Source organism: Phascolarctos cinereus, unplaced genomic scaffold (assembly GCF_003287225.1).
Source record: "Phascolarctos cinereus isolate Bilbo 61053 unplaced genomic scaffold, phaCin_HiC Scaffold_726;HRSCAF=1367, whole genome shotgun sequence".
Lineage (NCBI taxonomy): Eukaryota > Metazoa > Chordata > Mammalia > Diprotodontia > Phascolarctidae > Phascolarctos > Phascolarctos cinereus.
This window is the reverse complement of record NW_027556098.1, coordinates 294,373,087-294,388,967: the sequence shown is the minus strand read 5'-3', so window position 1 is coordinate 294,388,967 and position 15,881 is coordinate 294,373,087. Positions and strand designations below refer to the sequence as shown.

Genomic DNA, 15,881 nt, shown 5'->3' with positions numbered 1-15,881 from the left:
AATGTTCTTTGTCAGCTACAGCATTCTGAAGAGACATGTTTTAAGTCTCAGTTGGTTTTGCTGATTGCTAGGGAGATTTCAGCCCAGATGTTACCTGGTGAAATGATTAAATATACCGGAGCAAGCTCCTCTGATTCATTTACCTCTGAATTCTAACACTAATGGTCATACATGATCAATTCTAATTTAATATGTAGATTTTTCTGCTGGTTGTTTACTATAAGGGTATTTATATACTGAATTTCAGAATTCTTTAAAAAATTTAAAATTATCTCAATCTTTTATTAAACAACTATAATAGAAAATAATACTTGAAAAATATACAGCATTGAATTAAATTTTTTTTCCACTATTTTCAATTCCATAACAGAAAATACTAAACATTTAACAAACAGGAACATCTAACAATAACCATACCACTATTTTCAATGCATAACATATCTTCTCATATTAACATTAACTCCATTAAGCTACTTTTTGCACAAGGTACAGCATGCTGTGACTTCCTATTAAAATGAAAAGCCCATTAGGATAAAAAATGTTAGTTATGTGCTAATATTTGAAATTAAAATTCCCAAACTAGACAAGCCATACTTTTGAAAGCTTAAATATTTAATGTTGTTTATTGCTAGGATAGTATTTATTATAATTTCATGCTATTGATTTTTTAAAAATAAAGCTGCTCCACACTGAATCCACTGGTCTTGGTTGCCCCCACATGGTACATCGATATTTGTCACCACACGATCCCTCTCTGCACTGGAATAGACCGGCAAGGAGATGCACTCATCAGAAGAATATGGACCATATGCATCCTGTAACAAATCATTGATTTTATTCATAAAATATATTGATTTTAGGTTTACCATTCTGAAATAAAGCATTAACTCTGATATGAACAAATAACCCCCAACTCATAGATTATCATTTATTATTCAGCTATAAAGAAATATAAGTAAGTTATTATGGGATTAAGTGCTCTTGATGTACAGAATCGGTCAAATTTTCTCTTCTTGGCCAACTGTTCAAAGGAAGGCTTGACAGAACAATAGTTTAAAAAGGAAGAAATGTATCTAAATATACTCAGCTGTTGTGATAGTTTCTGCAACAGAAATTGACAGCACATAGTCTCCTATAAAAAATAAAGTGAGGGGAAAATCTACTAATATATGGCAGTTGCACACCTATATAATATATATCTCTAAGTCTTTCCATAGCCTATTCAGTAATATTCCTTTTAACTCTTGAGATACTATGGGTCAAATTAATAACTAAATCACTAAAACACTATTATGGACATTTTTATGTAAAAATTCACTTTTAGTGTATGTTATAAATATGCCGCATTTCATTTAACAAATAAGTGAACAATAAAATAAATTAATGATTAAATAATTTTGAGCACCACTCTGTGCCCACCCAATACTTGCTTGGATAAAGACATAAACTGGAGCTGGCATTTCACTGATGTATAGTAATAAATAAGAAGACTTCCTTAATTGCAAAAAGTAACCCTAATGGTTGGATTTTAACACATTGTAGTCAAGATATTTCAGGAAAAGCAGGCTTTTCTATATTGCTCAAACTGTCAGCTGTCAGCTGAACACTGGTAAGGCTGGGCTTTCCACAAAGCTGTGGGCATTTCACAAAGTGGAATGAGCTGCATTGGGATTTAATGGGCTTTAGAGGTCTTTGAGCACAGGCTGAACAACCTCTTCTTGGGAATTAGAAATTTCACTTTTATCTTTACTTGGATCTTTCACTTTCACTTTCTTTTCACTTTCACTCATTCAAAATATATTTATATTATATACCTACTGTATACAGAGTACTTATGCTATGTACCCAGGAAAATACAAAGAAGCATGAACTTCATTAAGGAGAAAATAGGGAGTCACTGAAGATTTTTTGGGCAGAAGAGTAACATGAGTTTATCTATGTGTAAGAAAGCTGACAGTTACACAGTGGTATACTGGAAGAGTAAGAGCAAAATCAGAAAAATGATTTAGGGAAGGGACCACTGTAACAGTTCACAAAGGTGGTACTAAGGGCTGGTACAAGCATGTAGTCAGTGGAAATAAGGTAGGGGTGAATGAATAATATAACCATTTGGTAAATGACTGTCTATGAACTTTGTTGCCACTTTTAGGTTTGTAGGGCTAAGATCCACAAAAACTTAACTAGACTTGCAAAAACCTTTGCTTGACCCAGACATCTTAAACTTATGTCCATCTCTCTTCCCTTTCATAGACAACTTGGTGGAAAAAGTCACTTCCTCACCACTCACTCTTCACCCTCTCACAATCATACTGACAATCCTATCATTCTACTTGTATTCCAACAACCTGGGTACCAATGACCTCTCCAAAGTTATTCATAACATCCAATATGAGATCCCTTCCTCTTCTTATTTCCTTATTTATTTGATCTCTCTGCAGTTGACCACCCCTGGAATGCAGAAACGAGAACTCTGGCTAGAATTTTAGGTACAGGGGGTATCTAATGAAAATATGCTGAGTGGGGAAATGAAGTGTGTTGTGCAGGGTATGGCAAAGAGGCCAGTGTCACTGGACTGGAGAGTATTAGAGGGTGGGAATAAGATGGAAGAAGACAGAAAACATAAAAGAGAGACTTGTTAAGGGGACCTTTGAAAGCTGAAATTCTATGTGGATGTTAAACTGATTAACTATAACATGAATTTCCATTCACTTATATTTTTCCTATGAGAATTGTAAACTAATAATCATGCATAGCAATTAATCTTCATTTTATATTGACTACAAAAATTCATAGCAATAAATACAAAAAACTCTAGATAAAATTTCATACCTACCCACTAATCCTTTAATTATTGTCAATCAGTACACTTCAGCACTTATTCTTTATTCATTTGTTCTAAAGAGAAAAACCTTCATTCCTTCATTTCATATTACTTTTGGAGTTTTAGAGATCTACCAATGATGCTTTAATTTAATCAAGCTGCAGGCTCTCCCTAATCTATTTTCTATCAAAGATAAAAGTCTTATCTATAACAGTCTTTTCCCTCAGGCCAGCTCTTGGCTTTCATTTTCTTCCCCTTTTAGAGACCAAAAGAAAGCTACAACTATTTACGTTTCTCAAGATGTTTTTAACTAAACAGCTTTCTTCCTGCCCAGGCACCTGCCACAAGCACAAGGCTTGCTGAGCATTCTTCCAAACACTTCTGATGTCTTCCACATTTGCTTCCAGTTTTTTTTTTTCTTTTAGATAAAGAATGCAGTCAAGTTTAAATGAGATTTTCAGTCCCCTGTTATTATTATATTATTATTATTTATTATTCTTAAAAGGTGAGAGGATCCATATCACCCAATAAAGGAAGCTGGAAGTAGCACTCCACTTAGCTACTGACCATGAAAACTTCTACTTTCTGTACATCATATTAAATGCACAAATTATGTTTATATATCATTTTATGTTCTACAAAGCAATTCACATTTTTCATTTTATTTAATGTTTTAATTAATTTTTATTATGGCATAACATTTTCTACATGAATTGGCACATCTTAATAGATATGATAAAAGGTAACATGGTATATTGTTAGATTAAAATAATTGGATAAATCTAACATTTAATAAAGAATTATTAATAAATAGTTAGGTGGCCCGGTGGATAAAGCATAGGACTTAAGAGACAGGAAAACCTGAGTTCTAATCCTGCCTCAGTCTTTTTCTAATTATGTAACCTGGGTACCTCAGTTTCCTCATCTGTAAAATGGGGTAACAATAGCACCTACTTCAGAGGGTTGCTGTGGTGATAAAATGAGGTATTCAAGTAAAGCCCTTTGCAAACCTTAAAGTACGATACAAATGTTAGCTATTATTGACAGAAAAATTAGAAAACAATCCTTCATGCTGTACTTCAATTTAAAGTGGTTAAGTACGTGCTACATCTATATAACAGTTTACAGAGGCAGAAATCACACTACACTCAGTCATGACGGTTCAAATCCTGGCTCTGTGGTTTAGAACCATAGGATTATAGATTCAAAACTGTAAGGGGATTTAGAGCCCCTGTCCAACCCCCTCATTTTAGAGATGAGAAACACAGGTCAGAGAGGTTAAGTGAATTACCTAAAGTCATATAAGTAGCAAGTAAATAACCCATATGAATGTGAGGAACCTCCTTAATCCCTGTGAGGCTTGGGTTTCTCTTATGTAAAATGAACTCTGAATCTCATTATCCCATGATCCTGCAACACAGCATTAATGACGTCAATCAATCAACAAATATTTATTAAGCTTTTGTTCTGAGAAAGGAATTGTGCTAGGTTCTGGGGATTCAACAGAAAAAATGAAATAGTCCTTGTTCTCCTAAAGCTTAAAGTGAACAGAGGCAGGATATACACACATGTATGCATACACACATATACACAGCCTCTGAAGGGAAGAAGAGCAGTGAAATGGCACCCCCCCACCCGAATATCTGACCATCTACTGCAACCTCATGCTACTCTTGTCTCCAGCCTGATCTCTGATCTCCTTTGGGAAGATGAGTGGTGCCTTCCACTCAATGAACATATTCACATCTGGTCATATCCTATACACCCCAATGATCCTGAAGCCACACCCCATCCTCCACCATCCAATTCCTTACTCCCATCCCCCTCACCCTCCCAACCGAAATTTCCAACCAAACACCCATCCCACTGAGTGCTTTGGAATGTCTGCTCTGTAGGCAACGAACCACTTCATCCTAAATCTTTTCCTCTCCCACTCCTTCCGTCACCTAATTATCCCTGAAGCCTGGCTCCCCGCTGAAGATAAAGTCTCTCTGGCTACTCTATTCATTGGTGGCTGCCCCTTCATTTATTCCCCTCAGCTAATTGGTTGAGACAGAGGAGTTAGAAATACTTCTTTCTCTCCACTGCCACTTCTAAGTTCTTCCTCTACCTCTATCACTCAGTAACCTTTCTTCCCTTGAGGTTTATGCTATTCATATCTACCACCCAATCAAAATCTTGGCCTCTGTTGTCTACAGACCTCCAACTGAGAACCTTGCCTCCTATCTTACAGAAGAAATTAAAAATATTTGCCATGAACTCCCTTTTCTCCCCTCTTCTTCATCTCATGTGACTCAAATGCTTTCCATGACTATCTCCTCCACCCGTTTCACATGGAAAGGTAGTCTTACTCCTTTATCAAGTCTAACTCCTCTTCCTACACAAGCAATCTTATTCCATCTGTCTCCTCTAAGAGATTCCCCTCTATCATCCTAACTCTCTCACTTATCTTCAACACACACACACATATACACACATATCCCTATCTATGTAATATCCATATCTATATATCTATCTCTACCTATATCCATATATTTATATATTATACCTATATACATATCTATAGATTATATACAAATATCTGTGTGTGTATATGTGTGTATATCTATATCTCTATATCTATATATATCTATATATCTATATCTATATCTATCTATCTATCTATCTATCTATCTATCTATCTATCTATCTCTACATCTGTCTACCTACCTATATCTACTGGCTCATTTTCTACTACATAAATATGCCCATGTTTTCCCCATTCTTAAAAAATCCCTCACTTGTTCCTTCCATCCCCACTATCATTCTATATCTCTTCTACCATTTGTGGCTAAACTCCTTGAAAAAGCCTTCTAGAGTATGTTGTTCCACTGTCTCTCCTCTCACTTTCTTCTTAATCTTTTAATAATCTGACTTTTGATCTTATTATTCCACTGAAACCACTCTCTCTAATATTACTAATGAACTCTTAATCACCAAATCCAATGGTTTTTTCTAAATCATAATTCTCCTTGACCTCTCTGTAGACTTTGACACTGTTGATTACTCTCTCTCCTCCTTGATACTCTCTTCTCTCTAAGTTTTCTCTCCTAATTCTCTTCCTACCTACTGGACCACTCCTTCTCTGTGTCCTTTGCTAGATCTTCATCCAGGTCACACCTTTTAATTGCAAAAATCTCACATGTCTCTATCATGGATCCTCTTCTCTTCTATATTACTTCAACTGCTGATCTCATTAGCTTCCATTGAATTAATTATCATCTCTATGCTGATGATTCTCAAATCTACCTATCCTGCCCTAACTTCTCTGCTGACTTTTAATCTTGCATCTCCAACTGTCTTTCAAACATCTTGAACTGAATGTCTAGTAGACATCTTAAATTCAACATGTCAGAACTAAAATTATATTTCCCCTTAAATCTTCCTCCTCTCTTAAGGAGGCCCTTTACTGTAAAGGGCAACACTCTTCTCCCAGTCCCTTGTGTTCACTACCTAGGAGTCTTCCTGGACTCCTCACTCTCTCTCATCCCCCATATCTAATCTCTTGCCAAGGCCTGTTGGCCTCACCTTCCCAACATATACAAAAAAAGCACCCTCTGACACTGCCACCGCCCTAGTGCAGTCCCTTATCAGCTCACACCTGGACTACTATAATAGCCTGCTGGTAAGTCAACTTGCTTCAAGTCTCTCTTCATTCTTATTCATCCTCCATTCAGACACTAATAGGATCCTCCTAAAGCACAAGTCTGATCACGTCACCCAGTGGCTTCCTGTTGCCTCTGGAAACAAATACAAAATGCCCTTTTGGGCATTCAAAGCCCTTCATGACCTACCGCCCCTCACTACCTTCCTTACACCTTATACCACTTATTCATCATTTCAATGACATTGGCCTTGCTGTTTCATGAAAAAGACTATCTCTCTCTGCTCACCCTCCTCAACGCCACCTATCAACCTCCTTGGCTTCCTTTAAATCCCAACTAAAATTCCATCTTCTATAGGAAACTTTTCCTAATTCCTCTTAATTCTCATGCCTTCTCGCTTTTAATGATTTCCTACTTATCCCACACACAGCATCTTTGAATATATTTGCTTGCTATCTCTTTCATTAGACTGTGACCTATTTGAGGGCAAGGTTTGTCTTTTGTCTCTTTTTGTTTCCCCAGCACTTAGCACAAAGCATGGCACACAACAGGAACTTAATAAATGTTTATTTATTAACTGACAAACAGTATACAAATAACATAAGTGTGTATAAGCAAAGGTAGGTATATCTATGTATACATAAGTGTGTATACACATAATATATATGCTTAGACTATATATATATATATATATATATATATATACACATATGCTCTCTTTCTATGTGTGTGTGTGTATGTGTGTGTGTATTACAAAATAAATATGAGTAATGAAATATAAGGTAGTTAAGGAGGAGGACCCTAGCACTTGGCAGAGCAGCTAATGTTCACGTAGAATGTGTTGCTTGAGATGTATCTTAAAAGAAATAAGAAATTCTATGAAATGTCCATGAAGAAGGAGTATGTTCTAGTCATGGTGAATGGCCAGGCCTGTCTTTAGCTGAGAGACCAGAGATGAAGTGTTGGGTGCTAAGGAACACAAAGAAGCTGAAATTGTAGAGTAGATAAAGGGGAATAATTTATAAGTAGACAGGAAAGATAGGTAGGGATCAAGTTGTGAAGGGCATTAAAAATAAAATACAGGATTTTATATTTTATTCTAGACACCATAGACAATAGGTGAGTGACACAATTAGACCTACACTTAAGGTAAACCATTTTGCTGGCTGTGTGAAGGACAGAATGGAGAAAAAGTTGAGATAGAGGCAGGCTACTAGAATTGTCCAGGCAAGAGATAATGAAGGTCTGTACTAGGGTAGTGGCTATGTGAGCAGGGAGAAGACATCAGATGCAAAAGATGTTCTGGGTGCAGAAAAAAGTGAGATTTGATAACTGACTGAATATTCAGGATGAGGAAGAGTCAGGAGTCAAACATATCATCAAGACTACAAACCTGGGAAACTAGAAGAATTCTTATGCCCTCAACAGAAATAGAAAAGGTCAGCTGAGGGGTAGATTAGGGGAAAGACTATGTCTAGGTTTAGTTTGGAGACTGATGTCTATAAAAGGCAATTAGCTTTAAATATATATAAAATCTGTTTAATAGGCATCTTTAAAAACTCAAAGCAATTATGCTACTCAAGGTAAATTCAGGAGTGATATCCTCTCTGAGTCAAAATACATATATTACAATGAGGAACTGGAATTCCCTATAAATTAATATCTAGGAAACGGTGATCATCTACCTTACCATCATTAAAAATAACAAAGGTGAAATTTAAATTAATTTCATTTTCATAAATAATACATGAAAGAAAATTGTTAAAAAGTCTTCCCGTCAACATACACACAAAGCCTTCTGTGACTTATGCAACATATGTTTTCTAAATTGATTCAAACTAAAGAAAAATTATTTCTATTATAAAAGGAGATGTTAGGAAATCAAAACTTTAATACACATTTTAATAGGCATAATTTAGCAATTCAGCACAAGAAAAATAAATATCTCAAAACAAGAAATAAATTATATGCCAACAATGAATATTTTAAAATATTTTGTTCTTCCTAGACTTTCTAGCCATTTTTGAATATGTTTTTGTAGAGAAATATTTCCTTTAGCTTTTCACATAACAGAATATTAACTCAGTTACATGGCACAGCAATTAAGTAGCTACAAATAGTATAACTGTGAGAAATTATATTCTAGGGGCCACAGTGGTGGCATAGTGTAGAAGTATTAATAATCCATAACTGTTTCCAGGAAAACACTGTACATATAGCATAATAGCTGTCAATATTAGTACTTTTTGAGATTATATATGTATGCATATGCATTTTGCCAGAATCCAGAATTCATGAAGGGGATGAATATGAGGTAGGAATTGAAAGCAAGTTAGGGACAGATCTGGCTGAGGATTTTGTGTTTTATAATGAAGGCAACAGAAAGGCTTTGAAGATTTGTGAGTGTATGTGTTTGTGTGTGTGTGTGTGTGTGTGTGTGTGTGTGTGCGCGCGCATGTGTGTGAAAATGAGATATTGTCAGATCCATACTGTAGGAACATTGCTTTGGAGAGAGGTATAGACTAGAAGCAGGGAGGTTACATAAGTGGCTACTGCAATACTTCATGTGAGAGGTAAGAAAATCTTAAATTTGGGTAGAAGTTGTATGAGTACAGAGAAAGGAGCATATGCAAGAGATGTTACAAAAGTGGAATCACTAATACTTAGTGACTAGTGAGGGTGACAAATAGGTGTAAAAGGATCACTCCAAAGTTGAGAGCCTGAGTAACTAGATGGAGAGGTCTAGCCACCACAGAAATAAGGAAGTTTGGAGGAGAGATGAGTTTGGGGGGAAATATTAAGACTTGAATTTGAGATCTTGATTTTTGTGCCTAAAAGGACAGAATATAAATGGCTGATAAGGAGCAGAACTCCAAGATAAGTAGAGAGCTAGCAAGAAAATACTTAGTGTATGGTTAGTGGGCAACTGGGTGGAGCAGTAGAGTGCTGGACCTGGAGTCAGGAAGACCAGAGTTCAAATCCGAACTCAGACACTAATTAGCTATATGACCCTGGGCAAGTCACTTAAGCTATGTCTGCCCCAGTTTCCTCATTTGAAAAAGGTGGATAATAATAGCACCTACCTCCCAGGGTCGTTCAGAGGATCAAATGAGATAAAAATTGTAAAGTACATAGCACAGCGCCTGGTACACAGTAGGCACTATATAAATGTTAGCCAGTTACTATTATTACTTGTGTTAGTGTTCTTTGATGAGTTCAGATCATCAGACTTTGATGACTTTACATCTTAAAGTAGTAAAGATGTAAAGCACTTTACATCTTAAGGGACTGCAAAAATTTGCAGATGTGGTTGCTGAGTCAATCATTGATCTCTGAAAGATCCTGGGGAACAGAAAAGGTATTGCAGGATTACAAAAGGGCAAATATTCAAAAAAGGGAAGAGAGTGGAGCCTGCAAGCAGAAGGTCAGTGTGCTTGACTGGGAAAATTCTAGAATATATTATTAACAGGTGATTCATGAACACCCAGAAAAGGGAATGGTGATTATAAAGGCAGCAAGATAGCATGGCACCTTGGAAATAACAATGACTCTGGAATGAGAAGAACTTCAAACCCCTTGAGTGATCATGGGAAAGTTCCCCTATAGGTCACATTTTCCTCATCAATAAAATGAAAGGGTTGAAATAGATGACCTTGAGGTCACTTTAGCTCTCCATCTATGATCCCATGACCTTAAGTTATTCCAGACTATCCTATATCTTTCTTTTTGACAGTGTTACTAGCCTGATAGATCAGGAAATTGTTGTACAGTTTACCTAGATTTTAGTAAAGACAAAGTCTCTCTAATGCTATCCCCTTATGGACAATCTGGGGAGAAGAATGGTAATCAATAAGACAGTTATATAGATTTGACCAGACTCATAAAGTAGTCATTAATGGTTTGATATCATCAGGGGCTCTAATGGATTAACCCAAGATCTTTAACATTTTTAACAGTGACTTGAAAGCATAGGTGACATGCTTATTTCATTTTCAGCTAACACAAAGTTGGAGGGGACAACCAACATATTAGATGATACAGTCAACACTGAAATAGAACTTGACAGGCTAGACTTTTGGGCTATAAATAAATGTAATATCATGCACCTGGGGTCAAAAAACCAACTATATGAGCTCACAATTGAAGAGGCATAATGAGACAGTTCATGGGCAAAGCCATAGGGGTTTTACTGTACTACATGGTATGATATGATTAGTAAGAAAGTTAAGACAATCTTTGGCTGCACTTAGGCATGGTATAAATGACTATGGAGGTAATCTTGATATACTCTGACCTGGCCAGACTACACTTGGAACATTATGCTCAGTTCCAAGCACCAAATTTTGGAAAAGACAATGATAAGCTAATAAGTATCCAAAGTAGGGCAACATGATGGTGAAAGGCCTTGAAATCATGTGACAAAGTATTTACTGGGGCTCTCTGGCATGGAGACAGCAAGACTTAGGTAAACTGTGTTAGCCATTTTTAGCAATCTGAATAATTATCATGTAGAACAAATGTTAGGTCTGTTTTGCTTAAAACAAAGAAGGAAGAAGTATACATAATGGATATGAGATGCTAAAAGATAGATATACGCATGATGTAAAGAAATATTTCCTAACAATTAAAGCTATACAAATTGGGGCACCAAGGTGGCACACTAGATAGAGCACCAAACCTGGAGTCAGGAAGACCTAAGTTCAAATCTGAGCTCAGACACTCACTAGTTGTGTGACTCTGGGCAAGTCACTTAACCCTGTTTGCCTCAGTATCCTCATCTTAAAAATGAGCTAGAGAATAAAATGGCAAACAACTCCAGTATCTTTGCCAAGAAAACCCCAAATGAGATCACAAAGAGACACACATGACTGAAACAAATGAACTAAAGCCATCCAAAAGCAGAGTGGCCTGATAAGATCCTCAGTTGTAGAAAAGGTGGCCACCTAAACTTGTAGCAGCTTTCTCATCTTTATATTAATAAAATCACAAGTTCAGTCCCTACTCCTATCCCATAATATGATTACCTAAACTGTAACTTATTTAGCTTGTTCTAATTCAGGCATTAATAGTCCCAGTCAATTCTGGGCTTTGTATATGTTTAAGATATGATAAGTATCTGTCTAGCCTTATAGACAAGCTATCCAGCCACATATCACTCTTTGGAAAGTATATATTTTTCAACTACTTGGTATTTCCTGTGTGGACAGTTAGGCTGAATTATTTTGAGTGTTTAGAAATCTCATTGAGAAGGCTAAAACTTTAAATCACCAAAGCAAAGTAATTTTATTATGTAAATCTAGGAACCCAGAGTGGCACAGTGGAAGGAAAACTGAATCATTAGTCATAGCACCGTGGTCCAAATCTTACTCTTGTTATTCAACTAAATTCAGCAAAAACTGTTAAAATGCTGCTATGTGCAAAGCATTGTGTTAGGCAAAGATGTAAAGAATATGGTCCCTGCCCTCAAAGAGTGCACATTCTTTGAGGGAGGGGAACAGTATAGATTTGTGTAGGAGATGGCACCTAACCTTCACTTTTAGGAGAGGTGAGAATTCCAAATGGCAGGTCTAGGGAGATGAAATCCAATGAATGGGGAACAAATATTAGGTCAGTTTGACTAGTAAGGAGAATAAGTGAAGGATTGGAAAGCAGAGAGATTTGAGACAGGGAGGCCAATTAAAAGGATACCGCAATCGTACAGGCTAGAGGTGATAAGGGCCTGCCTGAACTATGATAGTGGGTATGTAAGGGGAAAAAAACAGATGTGAGAGATGTTGTGGAGGTAGAATCAATAAGACAACAACTGTTCAGGTATGGAAACAATGGAGGGAAGCAATGAGAGTGATTCTAAGCTGTGAACCTTTGTGTCCTTGAATGAATAAATTACCTTCAATATAAATAGGGAAGTTTGGAAGGAGGTATGGTTTGGAAGAAAATAATGAGTTTTGTTTATGAGGTGAACTTGAAAAGCCTATAGGAAATCTAAGAGATAGCCAGTAGGCAGCTGTTGATGTAGGATTTAAGTTTAAGTGAGTGAAGAGGGCTGGCAATATAGATTTGGAAGTCATCTGTATAGAGATTACTGAACCCATGGGAGTTGATGAGATCAATAATAGAGAGTGCATAGAAAAGAAAAAGATCCATGGCAGATCCTTAGATGCTCATACTTAGTATGTGTGAGCAGGAGCAGAAAAAGAGATAAAAAAGAAATAGAAGGAAAACCAGGAAATCAAAGACATGGAAGCCAAAGTAGGAGAGAATACCTTAGAGAATGGTGTGGTCAATAATGCCAAAGGCTATAATAAAGATCAAGAAAGAGGAAAACCGAGAAAAAACCATTGGGTTTAGTAGCTAAGAGGTGAGCTTGAGGAGGGTAGTTTCAGCTGAGCAGGGATGGATTACAGATTGCAAGTGGTAAAGATGATGAGTTCAGTTTTGGACATAATGAGTTGGAAGTATCAATGGGACACACAGGTGGAAATGCTTAATAAACATCAGAGAAAGACAGACCAGACTTCAGGACAGAGGGTTGTATCAGTAATTTGTTTTTGTAGAGATAAGTAAATCTATAAGTACTGCTGAGGTCATTTAGTAAGAGAGGATATTGAGAGGAGAGCCCAGGAGAGAGCAAATGAGACTGAGAAGGACAGATAGGTAAGAAGAGAATCGAGACAGAATGGTGTCACAAAAACTCAGAGAGGACAGAATATCCAGTAAGAGAAAGGGGATCAACAGTGTCAAATACTGCAGAGAGTTAAGAAGGATGAAAACTGAGAAGAGGACATTAAATTTGGCAATTAAGAGAACATTAGTATACTAAAAATTAAACTGCATCAACTAGAAAATTAATTGAAACTATAATTGAGTTCAGCCGAGGTCACAAGACACAAGATTAACATATAAGAATCGTTATTAGTAATAAGGATGAAGAAAACACCATAAAAAAATTTCAGTTATATTAACAATAAAAACCATCAATTAATCTACAAATAACCTACATAAGGAAAATTATAAAACAATAATACATAAAATAAAGATGTAGGAGGGACAATTCATGGATGGGTCAGACTAATAATAATAACAGTTAGCATTTACATGTGCTTTAAGTGCTTTATTATAGGTGCTTAAAGATTTCTAAAACACTGGTGTTATTTATCATAACAACTTCAATATAGTAGGAATTGTAATACTCTTGATACAATACTAATCTGAATACCAAAGGGTTTCTTCTTTTCTGGAGATGGGGATGGGTATCTGGACTTGTGACATAATTATGTAAGACACTCCTTCTATCAATGTGTCTCAGTCACTGTTCACTATACAGTCTCTCCCTAACCCCAAGATATCTCCCCATCTCTCCTATGCTGAAAATGCAGTGGCCACTCATGGGCCTAATCTCAATATAGATCAACACAGAAGCTTTACTTGTTCCTTTTTTCCAACCTGGGCCCTTTCACCCCTTATTTCGCAACCTGGTAGCTCTCTATTGCCAAGGAGCTCACAGCTTTGATGTGGACTTCTGTGCCAATATAGCTTAGAAACCAAACAATCCCACCATCAGCCTCAATCTATCCAGCAGCAGGGACTATAGGCATATGTCACTATGCTAGGCAGCAATTTATAATCTTAGAAAGTTACCTGGGGCATTGACTTGCCCAAGATCATATAATGGGCATATATTAGACATGGGACTTGAAACAAGGTTTTTCTGACTCTGAGACCATCTCTTTACCTACTATATCATGCTGCCTCTCATAGGAATTTTCATAGAACTGGATAAAATCATAAAATTTACATGAAAAACACCCAGAAGGGATATTAAAAGATATACTGGGGAAAATAATTTATAAAGGCAGAACTGTACTTCTTCCAGACTTTAAAATGCATTTTAAAGTGATTATCAAAAAAATCATATGGTTCTAGGCCCAAAACAGACAAACAGTTCAACAGCTCATAGGATCACAGATTTAGAGCTGGAAGCGACCTTAAAGGTCAGTGAATCCAACTCCCTCATTTAGTAGATGAGGAAAGTGAAGCACAAAGAAGTGAATCACACAGGGTCACACAGCTCACTCAGCCTCTGAGGCAGGATGTCCATCTTCCTGATTCCAAGTTTAATACTCTATCTTTTATACAGCAAACTATCAAACTAAAAACATACAAGATTAGCCTTTGACAAACCTAGAGAAAATAAAAATAAGAGAAAGGATTAATTAATTAACAAATGGATTTGGGAAAATTAGTTACCAATTTTGTAGAAAATGAATTGAGACCGAAAACTTGTACTGGTGTACAGCTGGGTGATCATTAATCAATCAAACTATCAATAAACATGCATTAAGTGCCTGTTATGACTTAGCCCCTGGAGATAAAAAGATAAAAATTAAACAGCCCCTGCTCTCAAAGAGCTTACATTCTATTTGGACAGACAACATATACCTTCATGAGATTATACAAAAATATGTAATAAGAGTAAATGCAAGGCAAGTTTTTGGTATGAATAAGTTATCAACTGAGCAGAGTTTTGAAAGAAACAATGAATTCAAAGAGTAAGACGTGAGGTACAGGCAGGATAAAGGTGGGAGATGGACTACTATGTGTGAAGAACATTGTGAAGACTACTTTGGCCAGCCTGAAGATTGTGGGAAAGAAAATAATACATAAAAAGGCTGGAAAGGGCTGAGAGCCAAGATGGCAAAGTAAGGCAGGAACTTGACTGAGCTTTTCCAAATTCCCCTCTACCAACTTTAAAATAACTCCTCAAAACAAATCCTGGAGTAACAGAACCAAGAAAAGGACAGGGTGAAACAATTTTCTAGCTCAAGACAACTTAGAAAATTGATGAGAAAGTTTTGTCACACTGAGATGAGAGCAGAGTGCAGAGTAGGTAGTCTGGGCAATCCAGCAGCCAGCAAGGCAATAGCGAGACTGCCCATCCTGGTGCAATCCACCAGTGAGGCACCACCCCACCAGACCAGTGCAGGTCTTGGGAGCAACTGAATCAGCAGCAGTGACTCCTGGAGCTCTCAGCCCAGAGGCTGGAAGAAGGCCAGGTAACTGGTCAAGAGGAGAATACAGGGGAAATTATGTTGGCACTAGGTGCAGGAATCTGTCACATTGCCCAAACTGGGATCCAGTTCACAGTCCCAACATAAGGAGCACTAACACACTACAGTATGTGGCTGCAGGGGAGTAGAGATCCTAAGCAGAGTGCTTGTGGTTGCTCACAGTCCAGAGCATAGGCCAGGAGAGCAATGATCACACTTCTTAGATCTTACTATCTTGGAAGAACCAAAAACTTACAGGTCCCCTGAATTAACTCTGAAAACAGCAGCATGAAAAGCCTAAAGATTAGGACAGTATACTCTCTAGCCAAGGAGGAGAGCCCAACTTTAACATAAAATTAAGTCAAGAAA

General features: G+C 36.9%; 1 protein-coding gene across 1 annotated transcript in view; it reads right to left on the bottom strand.

The window, feature by feature from the left end:
• Window positions 1-258: 258 nt before the first annotated feature.
• The window catches only part of DYNC2H1 (dynein cytoplasmic 2 heavy chain 1), a 370,089-nt gene continuing 354,466 nt past the window's right edge, over window positions 259-15,881 (bottom strand). Inside the window, 1 exon segment of the mRNA XM_020996144.2 lies at window positions 259-815. Coding sequence (XP_020851803.1) covers window positions 657-815 — 159 coding nt within the window. The 3' untranslated portion in view covers window positions 259-656.